Consider the following 21,037-nt stretch of genomic DNA (forward strand, 5'->3'; position numbering starts at 1 on the left):
AACTTAGAGGCCCACGAGGTCTAATGCTTTTGTTTTACAGCTGAGGAAATGTAGGCAGAGAGAGATTTAGTGACTTACCAAGGTCACACATCTAATAAGTGTCTGAGACTGTACATATAGTGGAAAGACACTGAACTTGAAGTCACAGGTCTTGAATTCAAATTCTAACTCTCCACTTACTCTCAGTGTGTTCTTGGGCAAAGTCATTCAATGACCGGATCTCAATTTCCTTATCTATAAAACTAGAAGGTTGGACTAGACGGCCTTTCAGCTACCTAAATCTATGAAGCTTTAATGAAATGCTTCTAAATTTAAAATTCAATGATTCTAAATGTTGTAAGGGGCTAAATTCTAGCTAGTCTGTCTAAAATATCTAACGAGTGGTCACCAATAAATTATGAGCTTTAGCAAGAGTTAGACTTTTAAGCATTTAGTAAGGAGAATAAGAATTTGGTAAAAAGAAAGAGAAGGCCTAGATTCATCTATCTATTAAAGGGAAAGTGCATTCCTAGCTCCCTTCTCCACCTGAGTCCTAAGGAAAGAGAGTGAGAGAGCCAGCCTCGCCCCCTCTTCCTCCCACCAAGCAAATGTCACTTCCTGATGCCAAAGAAAAGCCGCATGGCCTTGCCTCAGAGGCCTTCTCCTCATGGTGGAGCTTTCTACAGTAATCTCCAGCAGGTGGCCTCATTCCAATTGTTACAATGTTTATATTGAATTCTTGGACAACACCAAAACATTTTTTCCCACTAGCAAAAGGCAGCATGGTATAGTATCTAGACAGTCTCAAAGTCAGGACTATTTAATATTTTACCTCTAAAAAAAAGTCTAAAAGAAAAAGGATAACCCTGGTTGTTGTTGTTCAGTTTTCTCTGACCCTTTGTAACCCTGTGGAACCCCATAACATTTCACTCACCTCGTCCATGGGGTTTTCTTGGCAAAGATACTGGAGCGGTGTGCCGTTTCATCCTCCATTGGATTAAGCAAGCAGAGATTAAGAGATTTACTTGCACCAGGGTCACAGAGCTAATAAGTATCTGATTTCAGATTTGAACTCAGGTTTTCCTGACTCCAGGCCCACTGTGCCACAAACTGCCTACATATAAGTGAAGATGAGCAAGTGAAAACCTCAGTCTCTAGGACCAGGGCTTTTTAAACTTCTTCCACAGGAGACCCCTTTCATCATGAAATTTTTACATAACTGCAAGGTATATAGTATATAACAAAACTTCTTAGTCTTTTACCTTTGCCAAATTTGGGGGACCCCCCACATTTAGTTACTCGACCCATATGGGGTTACACCTCACAGTTTAAGAAGCTTCGTTCTGGGCAACTCTAAGATAATAAACTGAAGGGAGAAAAAGATATAGACTGAATCAGTGGCCTGAAGTTTCCTCATTAGGAGTTCCTACACCAGTGAAATCACAAGTCTGGATCACTAAGAAAGGCAACTTCAACCTAGTTCAGCATGGGAAAAGTGTAGCTTCCATAGAAAAGGCTCATATTCCACATAAGAACAAAGGGGTGTAGAGGGCCTGTTTCTCCTGGTTCCTTTGGGTCTTTAGTTAATGCATAAAAAGTGACTGAAAATTTCATCTTATCAAAGTCTGAGATAATGATCAACCAAAGCAAATCAAAATGAACCAAGCTCTAGTCTAAAAGCTTTGTGAGATGCCTGATAAGGCTCTATCTGGCCTTATTCAGATTATCCAGGGGTTGAATATTGGAAACTCACTCTCTTCCTCCTCCAGTAATTCCCCCTCATACCATTGTCTGAATAATCTTTTTTACACAGGAGACTGACTGTCATTGTACTGCTCAAAATCTTAAATAAATCTCTACTGGCTGGTGAGGGAAGTCAAATTCCTTTTCCTGGCTTACCAACCCCCCCAACCCTATGGTTGTCACTACCCTACCTTTCCAGATTTATCTTGTTCAACACCATGTTCCAGCCAAAGTATTGTCCTTTGCACCCCAAAATATGCTCCTGTGCTCATAACTCCAGTGCCTTTGCTCTGGTCTGTCCTCCGCTGGAATGTTCTGCCTCCATTCTTCATCTACTGTATTCCTCCCTACCCTTAAAAGTCCAACTCAAGCACCCTCTCCTTCAGGAAGCCTTGTCTGATCCCCTTGGTGGGTAAGAAGCATTATTCTCCAACCTTAGCTAGTATTTTAGTATCCTGATGCATATCTCTCGAATGCACAAAGTATGTAACAGTATACATTAGAATTATCTATGTTTGGGCAGCTAGGTGACGCAGTGGATAGAGCACCAGCCCTGGATTCAGGAGGACCTGAGTTCAATCCGGCCTCAGACACATAAACTTACTAGCTGTGTGACCCTGGGCAAGTCACTTAACCCAAATGCCTCACCAAAAAAAAAAAAAGAAATTATCTATGTTTGTGATCTATCCCTACAAAACTGTGAGCTCAATGAAGGTAGGAAACATATCCCATTCTCTTCTAGGGCCTAGCAGAATGAGTGCTTCAAAAACATCTGCTGAATGAATGAGTAAATTAAAGAATTATCCAAAGTAGAACTATGTTTTTCGCAATAATAAAAAATAAATAAAGGGTGCTCTCAATTCACTGTTAATAGAGCATGCACTTTAAGCTGCTTATCCGATGTGAGAATGGGTGTTCTCCACCCCATTCCCACTATTGATGGGACTCTTTCATCGTATTTGCCAGATGACTGCCTAATACAGAGGTAGTCTTGGAACAGAATAAAGCTAGTAGATCGTACTTTTGCCTTATTGGCCAGGATTTGCACCCACCATTTTATAATCAGCATACTGACAAAAATAGCATTGAGTTGTGGCTAAAGGACCAGTCTCAGAGCCCAGAAGAACTGAGTTCAAATACTAGCTCTGACACATACTGACTGTGTGATTCTGGGTAACCCACTTAAATTCTCAGTACTCTAGATAAGGGCTTCTTAAAGTTTTTCCACTCATGACCCCTTTTCACCCATGACTCCAGGTAAATAGCTACCTTCTACTAGTGCCAATTTTTTTGCAACCCCCACATACAGTAATGTGACTCCATATGGGTCTAGATCCATAGTTAAGAAGCTTTGCTCTATGAGCTCTCTAAGAATGTAAGTTGTTAGAGGAGTTTCTCTCCCCTGAAGTTTCCTACACCAATGAAATCATATATTTAATTCCTATCCCCTACTGGGATAATTAGTAGGCACAGAGATACGTTAGGTTTCCTCATTTCCTTTTTTTTTTTTTTGCGGGGCAGTGGGGGTTAAGTGACTTGCCCCAGGGTCACACAGCTAGTAAGTGTCAAGTGTCTGAGGCTGGATTTGAACTCAGGTACTCCTGAATCCAGGCCAGCGCTTTAAACCACTGCACATCTAGCTGCCCCCTCATTTCTTTTGTTAATCTCTGTGGTATGGTTAGACTAGATGGCTGGACAAGTTGGTCAAAGGGAAAAGAGATGATCCTCTCCTCTGTGGTCCCCTATAGTCAGAATTAATCCCCCACAACCTCTAGATGTACTTTGTACCCCTCTCAATGACTTAAAAACTAATTTATCTCAATTATTGTGTAAACATCTCATCTTCCCTATAAAGTCTAAGCTGTTTAAGGGTTGGGACCAAGTTTTATTCTTTTTCATATATCTATTGTGCTCTGCAAAATGCCTTAAACATATCAGGAATGTACATGCATTTGTTGAACTGATGGAAACTAAACTAAACTGAATAGAATGAAGGGTTGTCCCCTGAAAGTTCATTGGTGAAATAATGTTGAAAAACTATCTAAACTTCAGAGCTAATGAGCTACACATCTAGAGAAGTATAATGAAAAGAGAACAAAGGGAACCATTAATCTGTTAGGGACCATAATACTGTAGTAAATCATGTGAAACATGATAAAAAATCAATGTTTTCATCCCATTTGTTTTAATAGTTATCTCTTTGCCAGCCACCAAAACTGTAATGGAAGTAGGGAGGGTCAGGGAAGACAGTTTGAATTGTGATTCATCAGTATGGGGAATACCTGGTATGGAAACTCGCCTATTATACGGTTTGCCATCTCCTTAATAATTTCAAGGTCTTAATGACTTACTTGAGGGAACTGAGGTCAGTTAGTAAGTGACTTGCTATGATCAAGAAGAATTTTAATCAATCAATATTTATTAAACATCTACAATGTACCAGGCACTGTGCTAAGCTGCTGGGATACAAAAAGAAGCCAAAGAGAGTCCTGGGGCAGCTAGGTGGCCCAGTGGATAGAGCACGGCCCTGGAGTCAGGATACCTGAGTTCAAATCCGGCCTCAGACCCTTGACACTTACTAGCTGTGTGACCTGGGCAAGTCACTTAACCTCATGCTCACCAAAAAAAAAAAAAAAAAAGACAGTCCCTACCCTCAAGGAGCTTACAGTCTAATGAAGGAAACAACATGCAAACAAATATATGCACAACAAACTATATATAGGATAAATGGGAAATAATAACAGAGGGAAGGCTGTAAATTCAAGCCTTCCTGACTACAAGGCCAACTCAATATATCCTATACACCATGCTGCCTCTCAAGAATACAATGAACCATGATAAAACTAAAGATATGGTGTGAGATTAAACAAATCACTATAGTCTTTGAGCTTCAGTTTCTTCATCAGTAAAGGAGATAACAATACTGCATTGCTTTCTCCAAAGCTTGTTTGTGGGAACAAATAAAAAAAATGTCCATGAAAGCATTGGGAAGACTGTAAAGTTCTATAAAATATAAGATTTTATCATTATCGCCATGCCCCTGCTTAGTGATCTAGAGAAAGAGGAGGTTAAGATTAATAGATAGGATGTTTTACCACACATGGTCCATTGATTACCCAAATTATACTTTAATTTTTTTATACTTGTTAAGGATAAATGATGTTTGAGGCAGTTTAGCATAGTAGATAGAAAACTAACCTATAGTCAGGAAACCTGGCTCCCTCTTGTCTCCGGAATCACACATAAAATTCTCTTCTTTTGCCTTTAAAGTCCTCATAACATAACCTTTTCTATCTTTCCAGTTTTCTTACTCTTCCACACACAAACATTTTGTGATACGAATGACGTTGCCCCAGTTGCTCTTCTCAACCCTAAGATATGCCATCTCCTTATTGGGTGATTTTTATTCACTGTCCCTCTTACATGAATTCTCCCTCCTCATCTCTGCCTCCTGGCTTCCTTCAAGTCTCAGCTAAAATCCCACCCTTCCCCATTAATGCTAGTGCCTTCCTCTGTGAGTTCTCCAATTTATCCTGCATAGTTGCTTGCATTTTGTCTACACCCACTAAACTGTGAGTCCTTGAGCTACCAGGAACTGTCTTTTACCTTTCTTTTATCTCCAGTACTAAGGGCAGTGCCTGGAACAGAGTGGCCACTTAATGTTTTGTTGATTGAATGACCGATACAGATTGGCTTTAGAATCAAGAAAGGCACTTAAAGCTCTCTTCCCACCTCCACCCCCCGACCCCAACTCTCTAGTATTATAAGTTTATATAGGGGTTTCACTCTGAATTAAGTTAAAAGTTTCTACACCAGAGTTTCTCGATATAGATTATATCACACCAGGAAAAAAAATGAATATGATACTAACAATCAGAAACTTCTTCAGGAATAACGGTGAATTTTCTGGAAGACCATAGATAGCTAACATATAGCTATGTGCCAATCACTGTGCTAAGTGTTTTACAAACATTATTTCATTTGATCCTCACAACAACCCTGGGAGCAAGGTGATATTATTATCCCCATTTTACAGTTGAGGAAACTGTGTCCAGGGTCACACAGCCAGTAAGTATCTGAGGTCAGAATTGAACTCAAGTCTTCCTGACTTCAGAGCCTGCTGCTCTATCCACCAAGCCACCTAGCCACCCTTTCCAAACTTTCTAGCTCTTGTGCTGAATAGTAACGCTCAAGAGAAGGAAGAGAGTTTAGTTTACTTTAAAGCTTCCCAAAATGTGATGAAAAATACAATCTACCTCCAAAGAGAAAACTGATGAATTGAGTGGAAATTGAAGTATAATTTTTCATGTTATTTTTATTGCTTTCTTTTGTGACATGGCTGATAAGGAAATATGTTTTGCATGATTTCACATGTATAATTGATATCATGCTGCTTGCCTTCTCACTGGGTAGGGGAGGATCTGGAGGGAGGGAGGGAGAGAATTTGGAACTCAAATTTTTTTTAAATGCTAGAAATAAATAAATAAATAAATAAATAAATAAATGGGGGAGGAAAGCTTCCCAAAGTGAGTAATTATCACTGATATCTCTCCAAACTCCTTCTGAGAGCTCTCAAACATTTTGATGAGTAATTAAAGCAATACAAGGTCTGTCATTCACAAAAGACCAAAAACAAAACCCAAAAAGAATCCTCTGGCAAAGGCGTTCTCTCTTCCTGCAATGTGGGATTCATCCTAAAAGTAAATGGCACTATGGATTCCCAGTTAACATAGGGAGGGGATAAGATTGAGTCAAAGTTACCTTTAGAACCAATAGGACCAATTTTTCCATGACGACCCACACTGCCTTTCTGTCCTCTGTCTCCCATGTCTCCTGTACAAAAAGGAAAAAGAAAAGAAAAAACGAAAATGAAAGGTGGGTTTTGAATACATTATTTAAGATATTACCTTTTCGCAGATTTTCTGAATAGATGAAAAATCCAAGAAGCCTACAACTTACACTCTAATACTTTTGAGGTGCTGTACAGATCCCATGGGCTGCACATATTCCATCCACAGAAAGAAGTCATTCCCTTGAAAACAGCAGCTTCAAAGGCCATATGCATTATAGAGCTCAAGAGGGTCAAATTTTATGTTGTGATTTTACAGCAGGAAGAAAGGTCCCCTTTTCAAGATCCCCAGTTCAAGAACCAAAGAAATTAAGAAAAGCCTCAACTTTTTCTATGAATAAGAATTTTTTTCCATGTGTTCTAACTTCATGGCATATGACAGAATCAAAGTGGTTCCCATTTCTAATTACAAAGGAAGACTTAGCACATCCTTCTAGTTAGAAGCAGGAAACAAATATCACTTTGATTATTTCAGTGGTGACTATTTGGGTCAGAGTGTAGCATAGGACCAGAGAGAACTTCCCATGGCCACAGTGAGTGCATATACAATTATACTTTACCTAGAAACAAGTATAGGAAAAAACATAACATTAATGCAGTTAGAAAAAGGTCTTCAGTGTGTTGGGTGGACTCTACAGAAAAGAATGCACAAGATGAGAAAGTGTAGAGGAGTTTCGACCTACATACACAGAGTAGGGATTGGTCATATTATGAAAATGAGGATCTTCGGCCTCTTCAGATTGGTTGGGTCTTCTTTGTCCCAAAATGATAGAAGGCTCCTTTTTGCTGTCAGGAGAGAAATTCTATACTTCACTTGGGATATCAGATTCCAGCTCTGTCAACAGTTTCCTGCCAAAATATCTATCCTTTCTTTCTCTCTCTCCATAGAGGACTGACTATAAGAAGTAATTCGTCATTTGCACACTGATACCTATTTTTACACTTACAGAATCAAGAGTCCGAGGAGGCCTGGGTTCAAATATATAAGCAAGTCACCTAACAGCTCTGTGTCTCAATTTCCAAATCTGTTAATAAGAGATAATGATACTTAAATTAAACACTCTATCAAGCTGTTCTGAGGAAAGTGCTTTGGAAACTGAACAGTTCTTATACCTCCATAACAGACACATATGCAGATGCATATGTCCACACTCTCATACATTCATGTAAATTCATACACATTCACAAGCCTAAGCAGGCATGCACATTTACCACAGGTGGCCAGCCTAAAAAAAGGTGAAAGTCAGAATTCACTAGAAGAATAGCAGTATGTAAATTAAGTAAGTAAAACCGGGAAAACAATACATACGATAAATATAACAATGTAAGTAGAAAGAGCCACAGCAAAACAATTTAAACTAAATGTTGAAGAATTATAATGACCAAGCTGGGCTCCAAGGAAGAGACATTTTGGCACTTAACCCCACTTCTTTGGAGAGGTGGGGGGCTATGGGTGTGGAAAGATACATATAATATCAAACTTTTTCAGTATGTTGGTTAGTTTTGCTGAACTATTTTTTCCTTCTTCTCTATTCCTTGTTATAATGGTTCACTCTTGAGGCACAGGGTAGGGAGAGAGTTGGGAAATGCTGGTCATGTAAAACTAGAATATGTCCAGAAAAATTTAGGGATAGGGAGTAGTCCTATAGTTTCCTTTATATAACAGCCTCCAGTGAAGAGTTTCCTCTATCAGTGCAGGTTGGCACATTCTCTGCAACTAAGGGATTTGAAGTGAGCTGCCTAGAACAATGAGAGGTTGTGACTTGACTCGAATTGAACACCCTTGGGTGTGTCAGAGGAAGGACTTGAACCCAGGTCTGTCTAGCTCTGAGGCTATCTCTATCCATTATGGCACAATGCCTCTCAATTTTACATATATATGAAGAATAGCAATACTAAATCAAAGTAATAATACGATTTTGCCAAACTCCACAAAGAATGGGTTCATTTACTGTAAATCTTAGCCTGGGTCTATTATCTCTCATGGTGGTTGTCGTTGTTGTTGTTGAGTTGTTCAGTCCTGTCCTACATTTCGTGACCTACAGACCACAGCATGCCAGTTACTTCTATCCTTCACTATCTCTTGAAGTCTGTCCAAGTTCATGTTTGCTGTTTCCATGACACTATCTATCCCTCTCATCCTCTGCCATCCCCTTTTCCTTCTGCCTTCAATCTTCCCCAACATCAGGGTCTTTTCCAATGAGTACTGTCTTCTCATTAGGTGGCCAAAGTTTTTAAGCTTCAGCTTCAGGATTCAACTTTCCAGTGAATAGTCTGAATTACTTTCCTTAAGTATGACTGATATGATCTCCTTACTGTCCAAGGGACTCTCAAAAGTCTTCTACAACATAATCCAAAAGCATCAGTCCTGCAATACTCAGCCTTCTTTTTAGTCCAGCTCTCATAGCCATACATTGCTACTGGAAAAACCATAGCTTTGACTATACAGACCTTTGCCGGCACGGTGATGGCTCTGCTTTTTATTATGCTGTCCAGATCGGCCTTAGCTTTCCTTCCAAAGAGCATAGATCTTTTCATTTCATAGCTGTGGTCACTATCTGCAGTGATCTTTGAACCCAAGAATATAAAATCTGACACTGCTCCCATTCTTCTTCTTCTATTTGCCAAAAGTTATGGGACCAGCTGGCAAGATCTTAATTTTTTAAGTAAGCTTTAAGCCAGCTTTGACACTCCTTCTTTCACCCTCATCAAGAGACCTTCTTAATTCTTCTACATTTTCTATCACTATCTCTCCATGGTATTCTGGAAACAGGAAAGGATTCAGAGTTCCCCAGGACATGATCTCTTACCAGGATACTAACAATTTCTATTACTGATATTTATAGATAACGATATTTAAAGAATATCTCATTTAGTTGGTATGGTTACTCCCTCCATCATGGCCCTAAGTCTTCCTAGGAAATGACCTTCAGTAGTTGCAGTAGCTGAAAAACGTTTTACCCCTAGAACCAACCTAGTGATAAGCCTCTCCAAAAGTGGCTGGTCCTTTGACAAAAGATGCACTCTAATTGACAGGTCCATGATTGAAGTCTTTCCTACTTTTTAGGACCCTACTAGAATTTATACTATGCTGGCATGGCCTTCCATTACCCAGGCTCACCTCCATGGCACCATGAAGCATCCCTGGTGGTCTGTAGAAGTAACCATTACCATCAACCACAAATGAGATTTCTAGAGCATTTTAAGATTTGCCAAGCAGTTTCCTCACAACAATTCTGTGAGGGAGGTCATGAAAATACGATTATCTCCTTTTTAACAGAAAGAAAACATCTGAGACACAGAAAATTTACATGAATTGCCTTAAGGTAACACAGTTATTTAGAGTCAGAGTCAGCATTTAAACTCAGGTCCTCCAATTCCAAATCCAGCATTCTTTCCGAATACCACAATGATTTAGTGTATTAAGAATATTAGCATTGGGGGCAGCTAGGTAGTGCAGTGAGTGGATAAAGCACCGGCCCTGGATTCAGAAGGACCAGAGTTCAAATATGACCTCAGACACTACTAGCTGTGTGACCCTAGGCAGTCACTCAACCCTCATTGCCTGCAAAAAAACCAAAAACAACAACAACAAAGAGCATATTAGCATTAAGAACTGAGAGTCTACCAACCCAAATCTTTGGGGTTGAGGCATCAGGTCCCTTAAAATGAGAGGGCTGGTAGACTTACATTCCAGCTCTGCCACTTACCACCTATGCAACATTGGCAAGTCAATTCTCTGGGCCCCCAGTTCTGCATCTTAAAACAAATAAAGGGTTGGATCTCTGTTCTCTTCCAATTACAAATCCATGATTCGCCCACTTCACAGGGAAATTTTATGGAAGTCCTCTACAAGCTTCCATCTACCCTACCTAACACTGCTGAACCCTTCCCAGGTGTCTCTCCTTCTATTAGAATGTGAGCTTCTTTGGAGTCAGATCATGGTGTTCACTATCCGTATATTCCAGTGCTTAGCACATCCTGGCACTTAGTAAACACCTAATAACTGTCTTCTTATTCATTGTTTATAAGCCTCAGAGTGATATAAAGGTATGACTTTTAAATTATGATTATTAGCCCAGAGATAGGGCCATCTATAGGGCAGACAAGGAAAGACTGTGCAAGGGAGCCAAGAGAAGGAGATGTCAGAAAAAGGCAAAATACAGTTCCAAAAGCTTTTGTTCTCACAGCCAGGTAATAGTGAAGAAGGATGGAGCTAGTTCAGTTCAGTTCAGTTCAGCAGGTAGATAGTATGAGACATCTACATAGTAAAAGGAGCACTAGCAAAACCAGATAAAAATATAATGGGAAATGTTTAACAAAAATAAATAAAATACAATAGAACAAAGATAATGTTAAGTTGAGGTTTTCTAAGTCAATATGCTGTCCACAGGGATTCATTTTCTATATGAGTTTGACACTACTGGTATAGTAGGTATGGATATGGATAGAGTTCTAGACTTGAATTCAAACCAGAGTTTTAAATCCTTCTCAGGAGCTTACTACGTTAAGTGACTTGCTTAGTTCCTCCCTGTAAGATAGGATGATTAGAACTCCCTCTGTCACAGGTTATTATTGAGAATCAAATGAGTAATATATGTAAAGTGACTTATAACTTTAAAAGTGCTGCAAATTGGTCATTAGTAATATTTAAGTGCATACTATATGCTTTAGGGGAGACAAAACAAACAGATGAAACAGTCCCCGCCCTCAAGAAGCTTATATCTGGGGGCAGCTAGGTGGCGCAGGAGATACGCACCAGCCTTGGATTCAGGAGGACCTGAGTTCAATCTGACCTCAGATACTTGACACTTACTAGCTGTGTGACCCTGAGCAAGTCACTTAACCCTCACTGCCCCACCAAAAGAAAAAAAGTTTACATTCCGCCAGAAATACACAAATAAATGTACATTCTATATGTAGATACCATTGGTAATACCAGACCTCCTCCTCCTTCACTCCTTCTGCCAGCTGCTGCTCTGGGTCACTGCAGCAAATGAAAGCCGCAGACCAAAGTCATATTCCCCACATAAGCTATACCCAAAGCAAAGGCTCAGCCTAAATAGGCTCTATAAACAGCCTGCTTTCCTCTACTTTTTGCTATGACACAGACTGTCTCATTATGTTAGTTCCTATAAGAGAAGAAACCATCATGGCAACAACGGAGAAGAGAAAGAAGAGGGGGGTGGGAGAGACAGTTACCAAATAAAGCAAAGTGCACAGACTGAATCTAGAAATGCTACATGGGTAAAGAAACTAATGAGGGCCGACATCACTGCGAAGCACCGTGTCACAGTGAAAGATGACAGAAATAGCTTTATGGAGGCAAACCTTAAGAGGATGGCACCTATTCGTAAAGCGTGATAAAGGAAAATGATTCTGTTAGCTGGCAGAGGGAAGAGTGGGAGTTGAAGAGATTGGCTTGATTATAGTATTTTGCTCAAAGGACTCTGGCTGCTTGACCAACTTCTGCAATGGAAATTAAATTCTACCTGGGGTGTAGCTGTGTAACACAGCCATGCTGAGGCTGGCTCACTTGTGACAAAAGCCAGAGAGATAATGTGTTTCCTTCAGCTATTTCTGAAGTTGATTTCCTCCCCACCCATCTTTTAATAATCCTTGTGGCTCTTGACTTCACCAAGTTATCTCCAGCCTGAAAAGTGACAGAGTCCAAAACCAGAACCAGAATAGTATAAGACTGAAGTCAACAAGCATTTATTACTCCTTAGGAGGGAAAGGGATAATGACTAAATCTGTGATTTCTTATAATTTAGTAAATTTCAAATGAAGAAACTCCCCCTGCGAATACAGATCGGAACCTTCTCTGAAATCTATAAACTAATAAATACTACTTCAAGTATTATGTATGAGGAGGTCCTATGCTAGTGACTGGGGATACAAAAATTTTAAAAAGCAACACAATTCCTGCCCTCAAGAGCTTACAGTCTAACAGTAGAAGGCTTTAAAAATATACCAAATAAGCAATACACAATACAAGATGGCATGGGATAGGTACAGAGATAAGCCAAAATGATACTACTAGAAAATTTTTGAGGCAGGGGGAAGATCAGTTTAAATAGGAGGGATCAGGGAAAAATTCAGTGAGTGAGATGGCAAATGGCCTGGTCCTTGACGGATTTCAGGTGTGTAGAAAAAAAGGAATTACATCCAAGGCACAGAAGACAGCTTTGTGAATGCGACCGATAAGATGGAGGAATTTCCTAGTATTCCAATTTGTGAAGAAAGATAAAATATGTATAGGGAAAGGAATTGTGTGATAGGAAAGGTAGAAAGGTAGCTTGGAGCTGAATTGTGGAAGGCCTTAATGGCCAGACTAAGGAGATTATATTTTATCTCTGTTGGTAATAGGGAGCCACTGAGGTTCTCTAGCAGAGGAGTGATATGGTTAGGCCCTGTCCTTTAAGGTTTAAATCTTACTCTCATTGTTTAAATCTCCTACTATGCCTATATCCGATATCCTTCCCAACACTGTGAGTTAGTCTACGATTCAGGTGGTGACTTCATTATAACCATAGACTTCTGTCAGTCAGGGAGTTTGGAGGAATTCCAACAATGGATTGATGCTGATTAGTCCACAAGAAATCCACTATACCACTATATAAACCACAGAACTCATCAGACTGGGAAGGATCCTCAGCCAATTATCTACACAAACCACCCTCATCTTAACAGAAGAATTAAACTGAGATTAAGGTGACTTGGCCAAAGTCACACAGCTAGTGAGCGGCACAGCTGGAACATGAATACAAGTGACTTTGGTCCATAACTTCATGCCACATCAGAGGTCTTGCAGTAGATCCATGGTGGGAGATGAAATCCCTCTGGTACATTCAATAATAACTCTTTTGGGATGGTATCAAGATCCACCTACACTATGCTGAATGTCTGCTTCCAAGAGGGTCATGTTGCGGTTGGCAGCCCCACTGACCGCCGGGGATGTGCATATAAAACACACACCCTATGAAGTTGACTTTCCATTTATCAAGGGGAGAACGATGAAATATTTGAGTTTGGATGGATCTTAGAAGTCCTATAGTCCAACCCCCTCCCCAGTGAAGGAATTGATAACCTGCCATAAGGCAATCTAATTTGGTCCTGATAAGGAATTCTATTTGGAAGGAGAATTTACTACTTGCTAGGAAAATTCCAACTGAAAAAGATAGCAAAGTCCAAATTCAGCCCCCACCCAAACCAGGTAACCTTTAGGGAGAATGTGGCCTGCAGAGAGGCTCAGCCATTTCCAGCAATTTGACCTAGAGGGGGGAGAGATGCTGCAGTGGCCCTTGAAGAGAGGAATTCACAACTAGCTGCAGCTAGCCGCCTTTCTCTTCTCTCCAGCTCTCAGCTGCCTCTTCCTCTGTGAAAGAAGAGTCCTGAGAGCAAAGACAGACAAGTAGACAGAGGGATAATTAGACCCTGGAGGGGATTCACTCCAGAAGAAACACCTGGAATGATGAATATAATTGGGCTTTTTTTTTTCCACATAAATTTTCCCACCTTAGCTGAGAGATTAATTAATGATTCATTTCATCAGCTGAAGGATTCAGTGAGAGTCTAGGACACATCCTGCTGTTGTAAATAAGTTATAACCTGAAAAGGAGTTGAAAGCTTTTGGCTGTTAGCCCATCTCAGAGATTTCACAGTGAAAGAAAAGCTAGTACTAATTTGGGGAGGTTGCTCATATTTGTGTGTTTATTTCTTCTCCTTGATTATTTGCCAATCAATCAAGAAATATTTATTGAGAGCTTTTCACAAGGCACCGTGGGGGAATAAAAGCTGCGGAAGACAGTGATCATAGGATTTAGAGCTAACAGAGAGCTTAGAGATCCTCTTGTCCAAAGTCTTTAACATTTCTGTGCTGTGGACAGCCTGATTAAGCCTATGGGTAGACCCGTTCTCAAAATAATGTTGCTAAATAATTGAAGAAAAAACTAAATTTTACTTACAGCTAAGTGAAAATAAAGATAGGACTTTTTTTCCTCCATTCAAGTCCACAGACCCTCTGATATCCATCCATGAAGCCCTTAGGTCTTAACTCTGGATTTAAGAACCCTTGAGGTAATCTATCCTCCTCATTTTGGGGGTGAGGAAGCTGAGACCCAGAAAAGATAAGGGATTTGCCCAAGGTCTCACAAGAAGTTGGTAACCAAATCAATACTGGAAACTCCTGACTCCAACTCAAAATTTAACTACACTGCACTGCTTCAACTTCCTGAGTTCAAATTCAGCCTCAGACACTTACTACTTGTTCGACCCTGGAAAGTCACTTAACTCTGTTTCCCTAAGTTTACTCATCCATAAAATAAGCTAGAAAAGGAAATGGACAACTGTAAAAGCACTAAACAAGAAAAAGTACTACCTCAAGGAGCTGGCAATCCAGGTGGAACACAAGAACCTAAAAAGATCAAGGATGGATGAATGGATGGATGGATGGAGAATGAATGAGTAAGTAACAATCAAAAAGTCAATTCAATACAAGAGATATCAAAAAGGCAGGAAGTAATTCACCACCATGGGAGTAATACAGACAATAAACACCATGAGCTCACTGTGGACTAATCTGGGAAGCCTTCATGGATAAGGCAGGATGTGTGCTTTTGTACAAAAACACCAGAATGGCTTTAACACAAAGGATGTTGTGCCTTACTGTGCTGGCCTGTGATCAGAGCTATATCCTGAAGATGAATTTATTCATTTATTAGAAACCACAACACCCATGGTACTATTTCAACATGTTATGAATGGTGTCAACTTTATAATGCTAGGATTAGGTTGTAGACTCTTTCACTGTCAACTAGTTACTTGCAAACACAGGATTCTTAGCCTATGAAAGATGATGTTGTTGAAGGATTAACTGGAACAGGAGTTAAAGGACCTGGTTGTGCATCCAAACTCTGTTACCTTCCACCTATGTAACCTTTGACATGTCACTGACTGCCTCTGGGCCTCAGTTTCCTCATCTGTAAAATGAGGGTGTTGGATCAGATAAACTCTAAGCTCCCTTCCAGCTTTAAAGCTTTGATCTTATAATCTTGTGGCTTTTCATTGCCCCAGTATCCTCAGCTGTATTTCTGAAAAAGACTGAAGTACTGAAATGTCAGATCATATGTGAATGTGCCTTTGACATATTTGAGTCTTGCTGACATTTATATAATAATTAAAGGTTTAGGAAGTACTTCAATTCAACCTTTACAATAACAGATACTCCAGGTATTATTATACACAATTTACAGAGGAATCTCAGAGGCTCAGAGAGGTGAAATTACTGACCCATGGACACACAGCTAGTTATCAGAGGTGAGATTTTTAACTCATGTCTTTCCTGATTCCCAATTGAATGCTCTTCCTGATACATTAAACAGTCCTGTCTTTTCTTTCCCTGATCAATCTCCAAAGGAGACTTTGATACAAGGATGATGAAGAGCACAGATGATAGAGACCATACATAGCTTGGAGTGCTAGATTTGAATTTTGGAAGACCTAGATTCAAATCCCACCTCAGACACTTCTGAGTAAGTGGTTCTGGGTCAGTCACTTAACCTCTCTCTATTTCAGTATTCTCATCTGCCAAAAAAGGGTAACACCTTCCTTTTAATTTCCCTGAATGCTTGAGATTGCTAAAGTGAAGCAGTGAATGGGATGGGGAAGCTGTGTTGACAGTAAAAACCCTGAGCCACTATTCTATGGATGAGGTCATTGGCAATCAACATATTTAGTAAAATGGGATCAGAGGGGTGGTGACAATCAACTTGGGGATGATCTGTCAAATAAAGCTTCCATATCCACCCTACCTCTGGGCTCATGAACTGCCTACACAAATAAATGGATCCAGTCTGACAAAGCATGATGGTCTATCAGGCTGATTTCAGAGAGTAGTCCTGTAGGTTGAATGTTTTCAGCCAAGTCAAGCTCTGCTTCCTTCCTTCCTTCCTTCCTTCCAGTCTCTAACCAAGCAGTGAGGGCCCTGGTCTCTCAGGTTTGATTCTCATTAGGACAGGACAGTAGGCTTAGCACTTGGAAAGGATTCTCTATTGATGGTGAATCCATTTATTCTGCACCATGGCCTCTGGCTGGCAAATTGAGCAGGTCTCTGGCTGGATAGGGTAGAGTTCAAATGACTGGCAAGAAAAGATAACAATCTGATTGAGGATGGATTGCTTTTGGGAAATAATGAGACAAACAAATGGGCACCCAACTCTCTCCTGCTGCTCTCCAGCCTTTATTAGAATAAGAATCAAATCCATGTTTTCAGCTGGTGCTGTGTGAGGAATAAAGAACCAGGCTTAAAACGTGCTTTTGCAGACATGTCTTTCTAAAAGTGTGTCATACTGATTTTCTAGACTCACTGTCATGTGAAATGCAATGGAGATGAAAGGGGGAACCGCCCCCATGTTCTCATGGTGTGGAAAACCTGGTATACTCCTGAACTGGGAAGCTGGCAGGTCATTGTGAACTCAGTGGCAGGATTTCTGGGGTTTATAAATGGGGCACATGATAAATCTTCATTAAAAATTGCTGAGGATGCTGATTTCCAAGTGCCTCTTTTTGCCCCATCTCCACTTTAAAAGGGCTGTATGATATCTTCATTAAAATTAATAAGAATTACCATCCTGCTGTGGAGTTACTCAAGCTCCTTGTGTGTGTCTAGAGGAGGCAAATGTAGAGGCTTTCTCCACTTCTCATTAATGTTATGGAATGTGAGAATGGTGATATTAGATTAGCTCACTGCAGCTCTAGGGTGTCAGAGCCACTGAGTGTGCTTAAAACTTTAAAGGGCCAGGATGGAAGGTAATTGTGTCTAGTGCATTTTCAAATCTCCTTGTAGAAAGATGAGGTGAGGGCACATTCCCCGTTCTATTGTTGGTTCATCCCGTTTGGAGTTGAGAGGAGAAAAAAGGTCCTGTTAAGTAAGAGAAAGAATAAAAGAGGTGCTACAATCCTCTTCCCCAGAATCTTTGGTTCCAAAACCACATGAACATTTCTGCCAAAGAGCATTTTTTTCCGCCTAGAAAGTTCTTGAAAACCTGGCTGAACCAATTATTTCCAAGACCGTTTAAAAAAAAAAACAAACAAACAAAAAAACAAGACCTGTGAGCTCCTGGTGAAGAAATTCCCTTTATCAATGTGGATTAGTATCTGCTCTGCAATTTCTAGTGTTACAGTTTCCTGGGAGGTTTGGTGACTTGCTGGTAAATGCCAAAAGCAGGACTTGAATTCAGATCTTCCTGATTCTGAAGCTGGCTCTCTAGCCCCTAGACTATACTGCCTCGCTCTGATGCTGTTCTGTCATCATAGATATCCCACAGAGCTTCAGTCTGACATACAAGACATAACAGTATCTATATCTAGGAGTCAGAGGAACAGAAAGGATAGGGATGTGATGATGTTGCTCTGAGCAGCTGGTAGTAGGAGGGCATCACTCACAGGCTGCAGGCCATAGTGGATAGAGTGCTGGCTTAGAGCCAGGAAGACCAGGGTTCAAATCTTACCCCTAAAATTTAGTAGCTATGGACAGCTTAGTGCATTTCTCTGAGTCTTAGATTCCTTATTTGGGAAATGAGCAGCCTCTGGTCCCCTCTAGCTTTAAATCTGTGATCCTGCAATAAGTGTAGCTAACATTTACACAGTGCTTTGGGGTTCACAAGAGCAGCTAGGAGGCACAGTGGTTAGAGTGCTGAGCTTAGAGTCAGAAAAACCGGAGTTCAAATCTTACCTCAGACATTTACTAGCTGCATAACCCCGAGCAAGTCATTTTACGCTGTTTTAAGGTCTAAAATTCTAGCTGTGATGTCTAAAATCTAATGAGTGGTCACCTTAAATTAGAAGCTTTAGCAAGAGTTTAGCCTTTTAAGTATTTATTAAAGTGTATTAGAAATTAGTGAAGAGAGAGAGAGAGGAAAACAGATTCCTTATAGCATGGAAAATCCTAGCTTAGATCTATTTGGTATATCCAGAAAGAAAAAATCCTTCCAGGTCCCCTCGCCCCTAGCAGCCCACATGAAGTCCACCACCACACCAAAGTCTGGAACCAAAAAGGCCCACCACTTCTCCCTGGCTTCTCCCAGAAGCCTCCAGTGAAACAGGAAACAGGACGGTCCACACACACAGCTCCAAGCTAATTGGCTGGTAGCTCTGATTGACACAACCCACCAGTGGTAGGCCAATCTGACCTTTGAAACCCCAGAAAGTTCACTTCCGGACACTAAGTCACATGCTTTCTTTTCATGGTGGAGCTTCCCTGCAATATCTTTCTCAGCAGGTTGGTAGCACTCTAATTCTCACACTGTTTGCCTCAGTTTTCTCATTTGTAAAATGAGCTAAAGAAGGAAATTACAAACCACTACAGTATCTTTGCCCAGAAAACCCCAAATGAAGTTGAAAAGGGTTGGACTCAACTGAACAACAACAATAAATTAAGATTTACAAAACGCTTTACATACATTATTATCTCTACCATTTGACTCGCACAACAACTGTGAAGTAAGCAGAGAAGGTATTGTTTAAAAATTAAAAGAAGCTTCTCCAATTCCTAATTTATAAAATTGGAGTACTTATATGTAAAATGAGAGGTATCTTGGCATAAGGGATAGAACACTGGATTTGGATCCAGGAAGATTCAAGTTCAAATCCCACCTCAGACACTTGCTGACTGTGTGACCCTGAGAAAGTAACTTAATCTGCCTCAGCTTCATCTGTAAAATGGTAATAATAATAATAATAACACCTACCTCACAGGTATGCTAAGAGGATCAAATAAGATAATATATGTAATGAGTTTGGCAAACCCTAAAGTACAATATAAATGTTAGCATTTGGTATTATTATTACTAATTATTACTGCGACAATATTCATACTCCCTACCTGGTAGTGCTGTTGTGGGGAGACAGCTTTGGTGACCTTTAAGCACTATAGAAATTGGAGTTATTAGTAGTAGTCATCAGCAAATGAGTGGGAGCCCTGAAATGAATCCATTTTCTCCTTTCCACTAAGAGTCTTTTTCCTGGCTAAGGTGCAGAGCTGTTTTGTCTCAAGTGGCCTTCCTCAGGAACCCTAACTGGAGAGTAAGACTCTTCAGAAACACTTGGCTCTACTTCCGAATCCAACCTCAAATCCCAATTTGGCCTTTCCCAGTGGAAATAAGCTCCCTGGCTTCATCTCTGATATGTTTTGCACACCATCAACTGGAATAATAATCACTCCCTACTGTGGACAGTCACTATTGGGAGAAAGAATTGTTTGCTAAGCATCAGATATCTGTGATTATGTCTAATCCCACTAGAAAACAGATGCATGTGATTGTCCACAATTGTCTGAAAACACATCCATCCACACACTGGTGAATCTGTTGAGTCAGGGACAAGTTTTTCAGCAAAAAAAACAATGCTCTAAATACAATGAGACTGCAGTAACCTTACTCCAAATCCCAATTCCATGGTTTATTAGCTGTGTATCCCTGGGCAAGTCACCTAACCTTTCTAAGCCTCAGTTTCTTCACATGTAAAACAGTAATAACAGTGACCATACTAATGACCTCACAAAGCTATTGTGAACTTCAACTGAGAAAATGTTTGCAAAAGCCCTTAGTAAACAACAATATAAACTTGAGGTGATTTTTACATTGATTAAGTTGAAACAAAAGGAGAGTAGATTTCCAGTGTTGTGGTAGAAGGAATACTTTTCATGGGGTCAGAGCATCTGAGTTTTAAATTCTGGTTTTGCTAAGGAAAAAGAGGAGGAGGAGGAGGAGGGAGAAGAAAAAAGGGGGGAAGAAAAGGGAGAAGAGGAAAAAGAAAGAGGAGGAGAAGGAAGAGGGAGAAAGGGGAAAGAGGAAGAAGAGGAGAAGGGGGAGGGGTAAAAGGAAAAGAAAGAAGAGTAAGAAAAGGGGGAGGAGGAGGAAGAGAAAGGAAAAGGATGAGTGAAAAAGGGAGGAGGAAGACAAAGAAAAGGAGAAGGAGGAAGAGGAGGAAGAGGAAAAGAAAGAAGGAAAGCAGAAGAAGGAGAAGCATTCAAGTGTTTACTATCTGGTGCTAGACACTATGCTAAGCACTAGGAGTTCACAATTTAACGGAGGTGGCAACACGCAAACAACTATGTACAAATAAGCTACATACAGTATAAATTAGAGATAACCTCAAAGGAAAAGGACTAGCATTTAGGGGAATCTGGAAGGGCTTCTTGCAGAAGGTAAGGTTTTAGCTGAAACTTGAAGAAAGTCAAGACACAGACATGAAGAGAGAAAGCATTCTAGACAAGGGAGACAGCTAGTGAAAATGGATGAATTTGGGAGACAAGCATCTTCTACAAGGAACCGGAAGGATTATAGTTTACATGAAGTGGAGTAAAGTGTAAGACTTCAAGAGGAAGGGAAAGGGAAGAGGCATTTATATAGTACCTACTAGATGGCAGGGACTGTACTAAATATTTTAATTATTATTTTTTGTTTG

At 40.2% G+C, this 21,037-nt stretch overlaps 1 protein-coding gene across 1 annotated transcript in view; it reads right to left on the reverse strand.

Moving 5' to 3' along the window:
* The window catches only part of COLEC11 (collectin subfamily member 11), a 57,924-nt gene that overhangs the window by 13,700 nt on the left and 23,187 nt on the right, over positions 1 to 21,037 (reverse strand). Inside the window, 1 exon segment of the mRNA XM_043981229.1 lies at positions 6,484 to 6,555. Coding sequence (XP_043837164.1) covers positions 6,484 to 6,555 — 72 coding nt within the window.

This window comes from Dromiciops gliroides, chromosome 2 (assembly GCF_019393635.1).
Source record: "Dromiciops gliroides isolate mDroGli1 chromosome 2, mDroGli1.pri, whole genome shotgun sequence".
NCBI lineage: Eukaryota > Metazoa > Chordata > Mammalia > Microbiotheria > Microbiotheriidae > Dromiciops > Dromiciops gliroides.